A 15,810-nucleotide genomic window follows, 5' to 3' on the forward strand; every position below is an offset into this window, starting at 1 on the left:
ACTGGATCCAAATGGGGACGCGGTACTACTGATCACCGGTGCAGCTTCGGGCCGATCCTTGGGGTCATCAAAATTCTGATTCTCTCCTCGCCCGTCTTTGCAAAACTTTTTACGTCGGGGTTCCGCGAGGGGAACCAGATGAAGAATTCGACTCGTCCGACCCTAACTCTACCTGAGGATAACCCGGGTGCCATGATGACAATTCTACAAGCTCTTCACTACCAAGGGTCTGAAGATGGGGACTCGTTGAGTGCGAGGCATCTGGCCGTCATTGCTGTTCACTGTGACGAGTACGACTGCAACAGTGCTCTCCGGCCTTAGATCTTGAACTGGCTGGGCAGGTTTACCCATATTGAGACGCCGGAGGATCATGGCCATCTTCTTCTCGCTGCATATCTCTTTCATTGCGCAGAGCATTATGCCCGACTTTCTATCCAAGCTCAATTAACCTTTCTCCCCAGTTTGTCGACACCTGGGACGGGGTAGACCTCCTGGGCCTGCTTCCGTCAAGTGTTTGTCGTAGGTTCTCCACGCCTAAGACCATGCCAGATATTCTGATAGGCAAAAGGTGATCTAGGCAACCACATACAGACACAACTACGGGCCATCCACAAACAACTTCAAGCGGGCGAGGTAACTCTTGCAACGGATAGCAGTTGCGCGCGGATGAATTGCTAGTTGTGCAAATCATGCGAGAACACTGACCCTGCGACGGAGAGAAAATGCCCCTTGTGCTATTCCAGACAGTGGGACAAAGTGTTTTGCTCACGAGAATCGCGCATTGCTCAGTACGTCGACGGGCTGACAAGGGCTGAGCTCTGGCCTTCCGTGGGGCCGTTTGAGAAGTGCTCAATGGCTGAGATTCGAATACGCATTTCGGAAGCGAAGGGATATTGTACCCACCAGTGTGAGGGAGATTCCTGCCCCCTCGGACTGCAGTCGAAAATATTAGTGGATGCCATTGAGCAGGCGATAGCCCAGACTGTTGCGTTGGTCTGGCGGCCAATCCATCTTCCATCGACTGAATACGAGCCCGTTCGGTGGTCTCCTGATGAAATTGAATGCCCCGTGACACAGATAGCCTGATATATGGGTCTCGCAATGCAACTGATTCCATGTCGAAAAACAAAATACTATCTCAGGATGAAATGCTTATCTTATCGAGAGGGTATGTCGGGTGTAGCAGGTACAGATTTATGTCCCCGGAGCTTTACCAAGTGTAGATCTAGCCTAACTACTGTACATACTAGGCGTCATGATTGACGGTGGTTGTTGATCCTCTTCCGCCTAGTGTCTTAGGCTTTTTCTGCCAGCCTGGTGCACGGATTCCCGCACCTTATCAAATCTCTCCCATTTTTGCCCTGGTAGTTGACTTATCCGCAATGCTTTGTATATATAGATCAATCTAGTGTAGCTCCCACCCCACCTCCACCTACGTATCAACAGACCCCCCGGCTGAGGCTCATGCTGCTCCTCCAGCAGCCTTTTGCAACCTCTCTCCATGCAGTCTCTTCCAGCTACCAAAGAAGCCAATGATTGTGCTGAGGCCAAACGCCGCCACGGTGATGGCGAAGACCGCCTTCAACCCAACCACATATGCGTCAATCACGACGGGTACTTGCGAGGATGGGAATGCTTGGCGAATCTGCGTTGCCCCAGTTCCCAAAATCACGGATGGATCCAGATCGGGGAGTCGGCGGGCAACTACCTGGAGCAGCTGATTGTTGAAAGCGGATTGTGCGGCGGAGAGGAAGAAAGACCCGCCCACGGTCACGAAAACTACCGGTGGGGATCAGCAGATCGTTCTCGATAGACACTGTCGCGTGAGGAAAGACAAGGACCTACAATTCACAATAGATGCCACTTGCGACATGTCCTCGGGTGCCGCATGAACCTGTGCGTTGGAAAGAGCAACCTGAAATGTCCACCCAACAGGAAATCCAACCAGGATCTGATAACCAATCCACTGGCCAGTCGAAGTGTGGGTGTCCATGGTGTAAAAGAGCCCGCACCCGATGGTTCCTATCGCACCGCCAATCACCCAGAATAAAGGCACGATGCCGATCTTGGATAGTGCAACCCCTTGGACAATGGCGGCAATCGTCAAGGGAATAATGAGGGCAAGCATCTTGACCCCGGACCCGATGGGACTACTGTTGTAGACACTTTGGAAGTAGATGGGAAGATAGTACAAGATTGTGAAATACGCCCCACCGAAGAAGAACATGAAGATGGAGCCGACAAAGACGTAGCGTTGCATGAACTATCCCCACCCGGGCAGTTAGATCATCTGCAAGCCACGACGGATCTGGACTGTGACTTACCAATCGCGGAACTATCATTGCATGCTCCCTTTGGTAGATCTCCCATGCGATGAAGACCCCCAGAATGAGGACGAAACCCACCAGCAAGCCGACCACGAGGCTACTCTTCCAAGAATGTGTTTGACCACCATACTGCAGTGCTAAGATATATGAGATAATCAATCCCATCACGAGAGCGGCACCGACAAAGTCCATGTGCAACAACTTTTCTCGCAAAGTGGCTCGCGCGGGCATTGCATTGGCCGGAGCCTGGAAGAATACGAGGATAACCACCGCCGCAAACCCCCCGATGGGTAGGTTAACATAAAAGCACTAGAACGGGGTCAGCAATCAGAGGGGAGACTGGAGGCAAGCTTGTGGACCCTACCCAGCGCCATGTCACTTGATCGGTAAAGGCGCCTCCGATAAGCGGACCGAGAACCGCAGCGATCCCGTATGTGGCGCCGGTATACCCTAACAACTGCGGAAGCTTTTCAGGAGGGGCGGTGAATCCAAGTATGGTGAAGATTCCCACCGTCACCCCAGCTCCGCCCAACCCTGCAATTGCCCGGCCAACTATGAGAGTTGTGGGATCTGGGGCGACTCCACAAAGGAGGCTTCCCAGCTCAAAAATGAACAAGCCGATAAGGAACCAAAGTTTGATGGGAAAGAACTTATAGACCTTTCCCCAGGTCGATTGGAACCCTTGAAACAATTAGCCGTCTGGTCTTGTCAAAGTGTTGCGACCAATCCTTGAGAACGGTCTTCAGATCAAGAAAAGGTTCATGGTCTATGCGGGCTGTCAGCTTGGCGTGGGCAACTCGCACCGTCATTACTCACCACCGCCAAAGGTCATGAAATATACCGCTCCGTACCACGAAACCTTGTTCAGATCATGGAATTGATCGGTGATTTTAGGGATAGCGGTTCCAAGAATGGTCTAGCACCAATCTCAATTAGCTCTGCGCTGCGTCATGAGGCCTGTCAACGCACGTTATCAAGAGACACCAGAAACATGGCCAGCAGGAGTGAGAGAACAATGGCAACCAAGCGAGTACCGTGCGGATAGCCATCATTAACCGGGGCTTGCGCGTCGATGGCTTGGAATTTGCTGACGCGGGGTGTAGAGATTGATGCCGCTGTCGTCTTCGACCCCGGTGGAGAGTCTTGGGTGCTCGTTGGCTTTTCTGGTGCGAAAGGTGTGTGCTCTGTCATTGTAACGCTTGTGAGGAACTTGGACTCAGCTTACGGACTAAGGCAGACCCCACGAGATTTATGTGAATGCAGTCTCCCTGCTTTTTGGCCTAGTTCGGCTTCAATAAGCAAATACCTCGTCCGAATCTCTCCAAACCCACCATTTGTCAGCCGCGTCGGCCGAACACGAGCACCCCTTTAGGGATGCAGAAACTTCTACAGTTGAGTTCGTAGCTTCTTATCGTGTCTTCTAAAGTAGGGCGTGTCCGGTGAGGAGAGTTTTCGGCTTGAAACTACCCCTAGTTTCATGGGAACGATTGCTATTAGGCTTGGAGACAAGGTCCTTAGCCGCCATCATGCAGAATCGTCTGAAGGGATCAGCCTGATCAGTGTCAGTCACATATACCATCTAACCATATGATATCAAGATCAATTCGGCCGAACTTGCAGGAGCGGGGTGTGATGAGTCAGCCGCTTCGGCCGAACTCTCGCTTTCTCTCGTTGTCTCTTGTTGCCTCTCGCTCTCTCTCGCCCTCTCCTCCTCACCTTTGCAACACATTCCTTCTCTAACTACTGCCAAAATGAGTGCGGCTTCGGACGAAAGTGCGGCAAAGCGGAGGAAGGTGCGAAAAGGAACTCACTGTTGCCGAGAGTGCCGTCGAAGAAAAGTCAAATGCACTTTTGCTGCCCCGGACGATGATAGCTGTATCTCCTGCGGCCGTCGAGGCACCAAATGTGTCAGTCAATTTGCTCTGCAATCGCCAGACCTGCTCCTAACCCCGGGCATATCACCACACTCCGATCGCGCGAGAACTGCCTTACAGACTACAAGACATTCAAAGATTACCCAAGCTCTTCTGCGTGCGCTTCCCTCCCCAAGCGAGGTCGAGATTCTGCTAGGAAAGGTCTCGAGACTTTCCACTTTGTGCTATCAGTCCGGCTTCAAGTTAAATAGCTCGTCGCGCCAAGACCTGCCACTGGAACAAATCGCAATCCCCAGTTTGCAACACCCAGAAGCCCATCCGGTCTTGCTAGCAAGGCAAATGTTACTTCTAGCAGCAGCATTGCAGCACATTTCTCCCACTGAGGTTATCTCGGGTCTTGATCAACATCACCATGTCATCATGGAGGACCTCGCGGAGTCGGCCATTGCCATGGTGACTACTAATGACTGCTTAATGGGAACCTTGGAAGGTCTGGAAAACATCATTCTGGAGGGATTCTTTCATATAGACAGCGGAAACATCCGGCGTGCTTGGTTAGCAATCCGTCGTGCTGTCACTACGGCGCAACTCTTGGGGTTGCATCAACCCGGTCAGTATCGCTTCAAGAAGATCAACGACAAGAACGACCTCGACCCCAATGTCATGTGGATTTGTATCATCTCCATGGAGCGTGTCTTGTCCTTGCTGCTGGGCCTACCCACAAGTACTGTTGGGACAACGTCGGGGAGGAAGAGTCCTTCGCAGACCAGTGGCAATCTGTCATCACTAATCATGCAGATCACGGCCAGAATTCTGGAGCGAAATCAGGTCAGAGTCCCCCAGCAAGCTCAGGAAATGACGCGGGACATCGATCGAGAACTCATTAGGATGACCGAACAATTGCCCTCCTCGTTCTGGCAGCCACTGGCTTTCGCAGGTCTCGAAGTAGATTCAGTAGAGGCATTTTGCGAAACCCGGCGAGCATGGGACCACATGTGTTACTATACCGTGGTCAACCAACTGCATTTACCGTACATGTTGTGCCAGAGCCAAAGCGCTGATGTGGTGTACTCGGGAATCGCGTGTGCGAATGCTAGCCGCGAGATATTGACTCGCGAGATAGCAATCCGTACTTTCAACCCAATAACCGCCTGTTGTCGGATTGGCGACTTCATGGCGCTGATTGCTGGAATGACTTTGATCCTCGCCCACCTCGCAAGTCATGGCCAGACGGAGGTCAATAGGCTGCTCGCACACCAGCGATCGAGCGACAGAGCCACCGTGGAGCGGGCTCTAGAATGCATGCAGTCCATGTCAGAGTTACACGAAGATGTCCTCGCCGCAGAATGTGCTGCCTTGCTGAAGGATCTGTTGTCTATTGAAGGCAGGGCAGCACAAGGATACAAGGCCGACGCAGACGAGACACAGTCGTCAGATTATCAGCCGACCGATAATCCTAATGCGTTAGTCATCAGAGTGCCATATCTCGGTGCAATCAGAATTACACCTGAAGGCATCACGTCTGTGCCATATTCCGAAACAGGGCAAGATCAAGGCCATCACGCAGGAGTCACGATTGGAGGCATTGGGTCGATTCAAATTGAACCTCCCACGGTTCCTGACCGATTTTCAGTCAATAGCACATCAGATGTCCCACCACAAGCAGCGAGAACACAGGCCGCAAGTGATTCATTGCAGCAACAACATACTACGCAGCTTCTGCCCGGAAGAATCCCCGATGAGGTAGCGGAGAAAGATCACATGTTCCCAGATGCGGCCGCCAGCATCGACGATTGGGTCTTCCAAGGTTTTGATACTGCCTTCTTTGACGTGCTTATGCGCGGAGCAGGAGACGCGCAGTTTGATGACGGCAGGATCAATTAGAGGCTGCTGGTCTTGCCAACATCTGTGCCCCCTTCTATCTAAACTCGCGTGTAATACATCTCTTTCGACAAAGAATCAAACAAAAAGTTTGATATCCAGAATCTGTACTGGCCAGAGTCATAGCTCTTGACACCGAGCCTCGAAAACGCAGATCAATCGCAGCCCGCGCTTCGAAAATAGCCTGGATGGGGCAATCAATGCTGACAATCATGCATGTTCCTTAGAGCTATTGTGATCTAGGTCATGGGAGACTTTCCACTACCAAAGACAGGTCCGTCCTTTCGGTAGAATTCTGCTACGTCGTTTACCAGCGCCTGGGGACATTCCCAGGCAGCAAAATGACCACCACCTCTGTGATGTCTCCAGAATTGAGCGTTGCACGCTTCTTCCACCCTATCTCGTGGTGCGATCCACAGCTATACATCATCATATCAGTCACCCAGTACATCAATCTCCAAGAGGGGAGCGGCTCACCTCCTTGGGAAAGACAGAGGCGCCGACAGGCTGACAGATGCATTGGCCGAGCATGCTATCCGGGTTCGCGTTCAACACAGCAGACGCCTCTTTATAGATCTGCATGGCCGCACTGGGACTGCCTTGATAGTGAATAAGTGCCCAGTGGATGATCTCGTCGGGTGTCCAAGGATACTCATCCGTCCATGCGTTCAGCTTGCCGACAAACCAGGCCAGAATAGCCACCGGCGAATCATGCAAGGCATATCCCAGTGTGACTGGCTTGGTCTCTTGGATGCGTTAATAGCCTCGCTGGTCAAATCTCAATGAGGAGACAGGCTCTGTGGATCACAGGATGATCGGAGCTCACCTCTTCGGTCGCAAACCAATGTGTCCGCTCCAGGTTGCGGATTCCCTGTTCGCTATACTCATTTCGGCGGTACCTGGCGTACTTTTCCGGCGACTTATGCTCATCCGGAGGCAAGGCCAGCAACATATTGATGTGGATGGCCCGCACTGCGTCGGAGTGGTTCAGCGCCATGTGGCGCACAATTGATAACCCCCAATCTCCCCCCTACACGCGTCAGAAAACTTTTCATTGCCTGGAAATCATCATTCCATGGTGCGTACCTGGCAAACATATTGGTGGTAACCAAGTTTAGTCATCAGGCGGGCTAGACATTCTGCGTGTTGCTCAGACCGAAGCCGCTCTTCTTCGTGTAAGAGTTGAACCCATCAGCCGTGGACAAAGATCAGCGGTATAGCTCCGGGTCTTGAAGATCGATGGTGGAGAAAGTGAAGGCTAATAACCTCAAACCCAGTCACTGGGATGGGAGTCTGTAAGTGGTGAAAGGAGTTGTTGATATAGGCCTCGAACTTGCGCCAGTCGTACTTATCGCGCCAGTATTCCACCAGTGGTGCATATACGGATTAGATTACCATGATTACCATGAATGAGAGTTGTGACTTATCTACACGTAGAGTGTGTCACATAACTAGGTGCAAAGCGCCTCTATCAGTCCTGTCCAACCAGGCCACCAGGCAATACCCCTTGCTTTCATGCCAGGTGGAATCCATCGGGTCAACTACGGGAGGCAGTTGCAGCGTTTGCACCATTTGCATGGTTTGCAGGGCGGCAAAGTGGATACTGCCCAGGCGGTCAGGCTGGCCGCTGGCTCTTGTTTCTCTTCCCTTCATCAACCATAAACACAACTATCCGCTCCACTCTCCACTGCCTCAGGTTAAGGCTACCCTCACCCACCTTCCGCCTCGTCTGATGGATGGTTCCAGCCGCCCTGGAGTCATCGACTCGGAAAGTGCTTTACTTCTTCCATCCGGCGACTTACTTGATCCCGATAGATTGCGTGAAGAGCCCAGGGAGGAAGCAACCCCTCGTCGCCATCTGGGGATCTGGTCCACCGCCTTCTTGATGTAAGGCTACAAGGCTGCAAGGCTGCCAGGCTACAAGGCCCTCACTAACTGAATCGACCAGTACCAATCGAATGATCGGAACGGCCATTTTTTCCACTCCTTCGGCCATCGCTGCCAGTGTGAGAAGCGCTGGAGCCGCTTTGGCACTCTGGACGGCCGGATTCCTGCTATCCCTCTGTGGGCTGATGATCTGGTTGGAACTGGCCTCCTTGCTTCCTCGCAGCGGTGGGGAAAAGGTTTATCTGAACGCCGCCTATCCCCGTCCACCCTTGCTAGCAACCACCATTTATGCTACTCATGTGATCGGTCTCGGCTTCACCGGTACTACTGTCTCCGGCTCTCTCAGCTAGCTGACTTTGATGTTGACTGCGACAGGCATTGGGAGTATCGCGATAGCCGAAAATCTCCTGCTAGCCGTGCATGGCACTGCAGGTGAATGGGTGAAACGCTTTCTGGCAATTGCATTGATGACGACCATCGCTGTCTTGCACATCAAGGCGAGTACTCTCGCGGTGCGGTTGATGAATTTTCTGGCCTCTGCCAAGATAGTGGTGCTGGTCTTGATTATCATCACTGGCTTACGAGTGGTTTCAACGGACCAACCCAGGGACCACCGGCTGGGCGCAAGCTTTGATCATCCTTTTGCTGGCTCTTCCACTCGAATTTACGACTATACGACCGCACTATTTAAGATTCTGGCCACGTATCAAGGATGGTCGAATGCCGCCTACGTTCTCGACGAGGTTCAGAATCCGCGACGCACGCTGAAAATCGCCAGTTTTCTCGGTGTGGGCTCGGTCGGGATTCTGTATATCCTAGTCAATGCGGCCTACTTTAGCGCTGCTTCCCCGGAAGAACTCAGTAAAACGGGTGTCACCGTGGTCGCACTGTTAGTCGGGAAAGTCTGGGGAGAAACAGCGCAATGGTGTACGGCCCTTGTGGCCGCGCTCTCATCCTTTGGGAGTCTCCTGACCGCATCCTTCTCCATGTCGCGGGTTATCCAAGCTTTGGCCCGCGAGGGTGTGCTGCCTTTCGCTTCCTTCTTCGCAAGCAGCACCCCGTCGGCAACTCCAAAGGGTGCCTTTCTGGCACTGTTCATGGGTTCCGCCGTGATGATCCTCTTGGTCCCCTTCGGAGACGCATATAGCTTCCTCCTGGATGTCGGTCAGTACGCATTTGCGATCATATATCTGGCGGTGGTACTGGGACTCTTCATTATCCGCAAGCGTCTGGCCTGTCCGCAACGGACATTTCGTGTGTGGACGAGTGTGGCAGTTGTTTTTTTCGCCACGCAGATATTCCTTGTGTTGTCGCCTTTCCTAAACCGCGAGCACACCAGTGACACTAGTCTTCCATTCTGGTTGATGCCAACGGTTGCAATCCTGGCTCTATCCAGTAGCTGGGCGTATTGGTATGGATGGTGGGTGCTTCTCCCTCGGATAAGAGGATTTGTCTGGAAAAGCAAAGAGACAGTTTCATCCGATGGTACTCGCGTGGTAGTGTGGATAAGACAAAGCCATGGCGTTTAGACTGTGGACATACCGACCAAAATTGAAGATGCATGATTTTCCCACGTTGCTGACCTGTAAGCGCTAAGATGATGAAACTCGGACGTCCAGTTCTCGGACCTGGCTTTTCTCACCACTCTCTAGCTTCGATACACTTACATGGCTAGCGAGTTTAAGACCTCAGAATTATATAATGACTAGGCTGACCTTACCAGGTGATTCACTCATCTCTGAGGCTTGTAAGATATCGATTGGATACCAAATTTGACTCTTAAAATACCAGACTCGGTTGCCAAATACACAGCCTTCCACCTCGTCACACAAGGCCATAGGCCGACCGAATCAGCAAACACTCACAGGAGGCGAAATCATGTCGAATCCAACTCTGATAAACAACGTGACAATTGTGGGCTGAAAGTAAAGGTCGGCTTCAACCTTCCAAGGTGTCGGGCTCCTTAGCCCGTCAGGCATTCACCCATAGGTAGGCCTCGCCACAGGTGGGTTTGGGTTCAACATCAGAACCCATACCCATAGATCGGGTCTGAATACTGGACCCAAGATCCAAATCCGTTAATCCTGCAGATTAGATATATTAATCTATAGATTATTTTCTAAGAATCTATTGAAATACAAAATTTCTTTTTAAACTATACTAAGAAATATAAAAATATTAAATAATCTAAACTTATATTTATTTTTTTTAAAACATTAATATTAAGATTTTATAATAAAAATTCTTTTTTATATTATTTTGTTTTTATAAGATATCAAACATTCTATTCCAAATAAAGCCCACACGGGGAGTTCAAAATCACGACTGTAGGAAGAACATTGGACAACATTTCTAAACCTCTAAAGACTTAATCATTCATGGCATCGGCTGTAGACTGCGGGTATTAGGGATACGTATTCAAACTAGTTAAAGGCAGCCCAAGAATGTCCCATTGTGTCCCCGGGTAATTTTCCGATCTCTGGTGGTCCTTTGACACCAGCTTCAGAAAAGTTGACTAGTTCTGGGTCTCTGATGACAAAGCCAAGGAACGAAAGAAACAGTACGATTCTCGGACGAGGAAGCTTCTCCGTCCTAAAATTGATGTGTTTAGTGTGATTCGTGATTTGATGTTTGTTATCGTGCGGCATACCGGTATATATCCTGCTGCCTATGTGTCTATAGGCTCACTTTGCCCAATACATGTATAATAAGAAGATAAGTAGCTACAGCCTCGGGTTTGCTGTAATGACTGACGGCAATGAGAGCACCGCCGAGTATGGACTCCGAGTAGACGAACCGAGAGTTGACGTTCTTCAGAAATGAGATGGTTGGACCCATTGTTCCTATTAGAAATATAAGTACTCGTGTATAGAGAAATGCGTGGACGGGCATGATAGCATTGTGGTAAGCTGTTGGGGTCTGAGTATAGTAGGTACGAAGAATCTGGATTGGACGCATAACTGAATCTGCTTGGTAGGCGGGTCCTGGATTTGTTAGTATGTATGATAATAATCCCTGGTTTCACGGGCTTAACTATATTTTTTAAAGGCGGGTAACCATTCTGCAGGTTCTTGACTAGCCTCAGTCCTGTCTATGAGTGTACCAAACATGCAGCGACGGCCACGAGTGAGCACCGGAAGCCGAGGTAGTAGAGGATGATCTTTGTGCTCCCTGCGATTGTATGCCACGGAAGTGCTTGCCATTGTCAATTTTTATATTCTTATTAGTGTTATAGATACAGTTAACCTACTAGGATGATATGTCCTGTAGGAGATGCCCTTGTTCATCATGTGGTAGATAAGGAATATGATATAGAGGGGGATAATAATTGCATCGGAGTCATTTGTACGGATTCGCTTAGATATTATTGTGTCTCTTTCCGCAAAAAATGTTTGTACCAAGAGTGGTGCATAGAGAAAGTTGTATGTGCCAAGTATGGTGTATTCCAAAGTCCAGCTGTCTTCTGGACAAGGGGATGGTTTTCGACTATGTCCTGTCTGAATGTTGATGTTAAATCTGAAAACGGGACTCGCTGGGATATATGTTTTTTTTATACTACTCCACGCCTTCATCTGCTCAGAATCCATTTCTTTTATGGGAACTATCTACTTGGAGGATGCAGTATAACTGAAATAGATATTGTGGTTTTCTGAAGAGTGGTGTGTGACGTACTTGCCAAGCGTGGTTATTTGGGTATCATGCAGGTGAACAGTAACAGTCAAACGATGAACCCTGCATCTTCTACCTTTGGCACAGCCGGGCTCTCAAAACTGTATTGTACCGATTGTGCAAGAGTTTCAGCGACGTGGTGGCCTGGACATGTCCAGGAAGTTATCGGCTGCACCGAATCCTTGCCCCATCAGCATACCAAGGCACAAGTGACAATGCAGGGTTATTACTAATAATTTGAACTTCCACCTTCAACTTTCAGCGCCGAATGGTGATTGTAGAAGACATGTGGTTTCTATAATGTGCAGTACTTTGTAAAGAAAGGTTGAATGCTGACCATTGTTCAACAGTATATGTGTGAAGGGTGGACTGATAAGAGAAATTTCAGTTTAGGTAGGGGGATGGGTGACCTTGCCTGGTCCCAGTCCCGTGGGCTATTCAGGAATGAAGGAAGTAAGGCACTTGTAGTGGTGTGTACAGAACTCTAATTCTGAGATAATTAAGAGTTAGGAAACTATGAGAGGGGTGGTGTGCACGTAGCTAGAGTAGTATAATATAGTTATTGTGTAGAACTCAGGCCAACGAACAGCCCAATTGCATGATCCAAATATTACTAAAATAAGCCTTACTACTGTCAGTTTGTATGAATATATATGAATGCTAACGTTTCCAGCCTCATTCGGAGTTTCCGATTACCACATACTTCTGTCTACTAATCATTATCTGTCAAATCGTTGTATATATTGTAAGGAGAAAACACTATCTCTTGGCCCCTAACCGTCAAATCTTTTGGAGTGCCGAAAGAATCGAACACAGAGTGCAGAATTGCCTAATCCAGTACAATGCATGCATCGATCTAAGAACCAAGAACATTCACCAATGTACTAAGTCAGAAATGGATAAGAATGATGTTCCTCTTGCTATGTTCAGCGACCGGGTATGAGTGATTATTTACGCAATGAGAAGAGGGCATGTTTTTTATCAGCATCTGACTGGTATTCTCAACTACGTTATGCTTCGAATATGGCTGTTTCAAGCTCCTATTATTATTATTTTCCCTTCTGATCTTATCTGTCAAAGTGACCTATGTGATGGTTTGTGAGGTTATGTTATATAAAGTTCAGTCCTATTTCTGCATTTTTATTTATATTTTAGAAAATAATCTAAAGACCAGCCAATTGACCTTCAACAAATCAGTTATGTAAACCGAAATTTCATCTACTATGACCTCACTCCAGCTCCTCTCGTCCAAGCTATTCAACTATTACTACGAAGATGGACCACGCTTGGAGGAGCTGGAACGCTTGTATTAAAGAGCTAGGGCCATTGGCAATCTTTATGGTTAGCGATTGCTCTTCTTTTGAAAATGCTAGTCTAAAAATACTAGGGTTGATGTTTGACGATGTCCTGTATTTGACACTGAAGTTCTGGGATGTACACAGAGATAATATTATTGTTCGCGACACTACTGCACAGATATTGGTTACTATCTAATATAATCTGGTGGCCGGTACTGTCGCACCTTTTGCTCTTAAGCGGCCGGATCTCCAACTACTGATGAAGGAGATCTTGAACTTCGATATCTCGTATTTACTATTTTGAAGGCCGCTTGCGTATTATACTAATCCAAACTCAGGACCCCATTTATGTTAAACGAAGTGGGGTATGGTTGTGATGCCAGAAATATTGAGACAACGGCAATCCGGCAGTCTGATGGCAGCTTCATCCTCGATATATCTATATCTGAGGCGAGAAAGTATGAATTTATTGAGGTATAAAAGTTTATTATCACTGATCCTGGTTAGGTTTATGCCTCTGTCTATGCTAATTGCTGGGGTCCGATGTGTAGCTGTCGTCTTTGCACGCTTGGTGGTTAAGGGTGAGGACTACGGAATTAGGCCCTTTATAGTTTTTATTAATGATGGAAAGGAGATGAAAAAGGGCGTTCAGTTATGGTAAGTCATACCTTAAACCGTTAATAACGATACTGCATCTAACAGCGCTTCTGCCCAGGCTTTTTTCTTCTATTCCACAGGCCCTATTCCACAGGCCCTGGAACACCCTATATAGGGTGTTTCAACCTGTGGGTCGCACGCTGCTACCCGATTGGCTGAGCGCCCTGACAGTAACCATAGAATGTTTTAAAAAATAGACGTAGGGTGGTAATCTTATATATAGATTAATAATTCTGATATTTAGATAGAATAGAAAGAGGCCTATTCTACAGGCCCTGGAACATTCTATATAGAATGTTTTAATCTGTAGATCGCATACTGCTACCCGATTGGCTGAGCGCCCTGACAGTAACTATAAAATATCTTAAAAAGTAGATGTAGGATAGTAATTTTATATATAGATTAATAATTCTAATATTTAAATAGAATAGAGAGAGGCTTATTCTAAACTATTATTGTAATTTTTCTAAAGATTCAGCTTAAATTGGGGTTACTACTGTTATGGGACCAAGGCCCTGATATAGAGCTCAGCTTCAGGCACCAGTTGATGCCTGAGGCCTCGCACGCTACATACTAAACTAGCGCTAGCTTAGCATATATAAAAAAATTTTATATAAACAGATAAAATAATTCTTCAGCTATTTCTTTTTATTTTAAGATATATTTTAATTAGCACAATCCATCCGTTCTGTAATATTAAAAATAGCTTATTAAAAAGTCCTAGACGGAGCCCGACTAAATATATAAATAAAATAAAATAAAATTAAAAGAATTATTAAAATAATAAAATAAATAGATTAAAAAAAACTGCAGCCGACCGTAGCGTCTGCAGCTATATATAATAACACGCAACTTTTTTTATAAAAGCTAATCAGCCTCCGTACGGAAATAGCGAAATAGAAATTAGTTTTTAAAAAGTAAATAAATAAATTATAAAATTATAATATAATTTTTATTATTAATAGTAAATTAGAGGAAAATCCTCTACAGTATCCGTACGAGCCGAACTACAGATTCTATTTTTAATATTCTAATATAAAATTATTTAATAGAAAAAACAAATATAATTACGAACTATTTAAATTAAATATATATACGAAATTTATAATTAATAAAAATTATTATTTTATTAGATTAAAATAAGTTTTTTATATCTACAGTCGACTATACGGACAGATAGTATAATAAATATTTTTTTTAAATCGAATTTTAAAGTACCGAAACAGTATAATTTAAAGATATATTTATAATAATAGATAAAATATTTAAAAATCCTAATATACAACGAAAAGCTCTGAATCGGGTAAATATAATAAAATAAAAAAAAAGAATTAAAAGAATGTTTAAATAATTTTAATAAAATTCTACTATAAATAGATAAATATAACTGGTCGGACGAATAGAAAAAGACTATATTAAATATTATAGTAAATTAAAAATTTATTAAAAATTTAATTAAAATCTTTTAAAAGTTTATATATAAAGATTATTGTAATTAATTATATTATATAAATTATAATCTTAATAAAATATTTTTTTTAAAGAAAATTATATTAAGATTATACCGGTGCGACGCAAACCGAGTTTTAAATTAATAAAATAAAAATCTATTTAAATAGCCGCTGTACGGTAAGAAAAATACTATTTTTATATAATTATTAATAATCTTTAAAAATAGATTTAATAAATAATATTTCATAAGATATAAAAAAGATATAAAGTAGATTACTGTCTCTGTTATAAGTAAAATAGATATTTTATCTATTAATATTTTTTAAAATCTATTATATAATTAATAAATATAACTGCTGTAATATCTGTCTTTTAGTAATAAAAAAAATAATATATCTTTTCAGATAAAAACTCCGATTTAGAAAAAGAAAAAGTCTAATATAAAGTTATATATTTAAATAAAAATTATTAGATAAAACTAAAAGAAAATAGAAAAGTTTTAAAAAAAATATATAATTATATATTTCTTTTTAATAAAAGCTATTTTAGATCTTACTGCAACTGTCTATATTTTTATCAATTTAGAATATCTAATTTATAATATTATAAATAAAATATTTATTAAAGTAAATAGTCTGTTATTTATTAATATTAATCTAAGGCCGGTATAAGAAATCTCAGATAATAAAATATTAATCTATTCTATTATATAAATAAAAATAGATATAGGATTTTATATAAAAGAAGAAATATATTTTTATATAA

General features: G+C 45.3%; 5 protein-coding genes across 5 annotated transcripts; 2 read left to right on the forward strand and 3 right to left on the reverse strand.

The window, feature by feature from the left end:
• Positions 1-1,462: 1,462 nt before the first annotated feature.
• Positions 1,463-3,518, reverse strand: ASPACDRAFT_64280 (MDR family MFS transporter; the record flags this gene model as incomplete). The annotated part of the gene is made up of 6 exons (XM_020203987.1): positions 1,463-1,779; positions 1,846-2,263; positions 2,325-2,636; positions 2,692-3,008; positions 3,144-3,243; positions 3,297-3,518. The coding sequence occupies 6 exons, from the start codon at positions 3,516-3,518 to the stop codon at positions 1,463-1,465; spliced, it is 1,686 nt and encodes a 561-aa protein (XP_020052151.1).
• Positions 3,519-4,078: 560 nt separating this feature from the next.
• Positions 4,079-6,085, forward strand: ASPACDRAFT_55070 (uncharacterized protein; the record flags this gene model as incomplete). Its single annotated transcript, XM_020202955.1, has 1 exon — positions 4,079-6,085. The coding sequence occupies one exon, from the start codon at positions 4,079-4,081 to the stop codon at positions 6,083-6,085; it is 2,007 nt and encodes a 668-aa protein (XP_020052152.1).
• Positions 6,086-6,321: 236 nt separating this feature from the next.
• On the reverse strand, positions 6,322-7,079 carry ASPACDRAFT_64282 (uncharacterized protein; the record flags this gene model as incomplete). Its single annotated transcript, XM_020203988.1, has 3 exons — positions 6,322-6,501; positions 6,560-6,826; positions 6,909-7,079. The coding sequence occupies 3 exons, from the start codon at positions 7,077-7,079 to the stop codon at positions 6,322-6,324; spliced, it is 618 nt and encodes a 205-aa protein (XP_020052153.1).
• Positions 7,080-7,588: 509 nt separating this feature from the next.
• ASPACDRAFT_126644 (uncharacterized protein) lies at positions 7,589-9,805 on the forward strand. Its single transcript, XM_020196965.1, has 3 exons — positions 7,589-7,969; positions 8,031-8,290; positions 8,345-9,805. Exons 1-3 carry the CDS (start codon positions 7,659-7,661, stop codon positions 9,496-9,498), a joined length of 1,725 nt encoding a protein of 574 aa, XP_020052154.1. The 5' UTR covers positions 7,589-7,658; the 3' UTR covers positions 9,499-9,805.
• Positions 9,806-10,645: 840 nt separating this feature from the next.
• Positions 10,646-10,951, reverse strand: ASPACDRAFT_35706 (uncharacterized protein; the record flags this gene model as incomplete). The annotated part of the gene is made up of 1 exon (XM_020200146.1): positions 10,646-10,951. A coding segment is annotated over one exon (306 nt), but the record flags the coding sequence as incomplete, so codon positions are not given.
• Between the last annotated feature and the right edge of the window lie 4,859 nt (positions 10,952-15,810).

Source organism: Aspergillus aculeatus, assembly GCF_001890905.1.
Source record: "Aspergillus aculeatus ATCC 16872 unplaced genomic scaffold ASPACscaffold_19, whole genome shotgun sequence".
Lineage (NCBI taxonomy): Eukaryota > Fungi > Ascomycota > Eurotiomycetes > Eurotiales > Aspergillaceae > Aspergillus > Aspergillus aculeatus.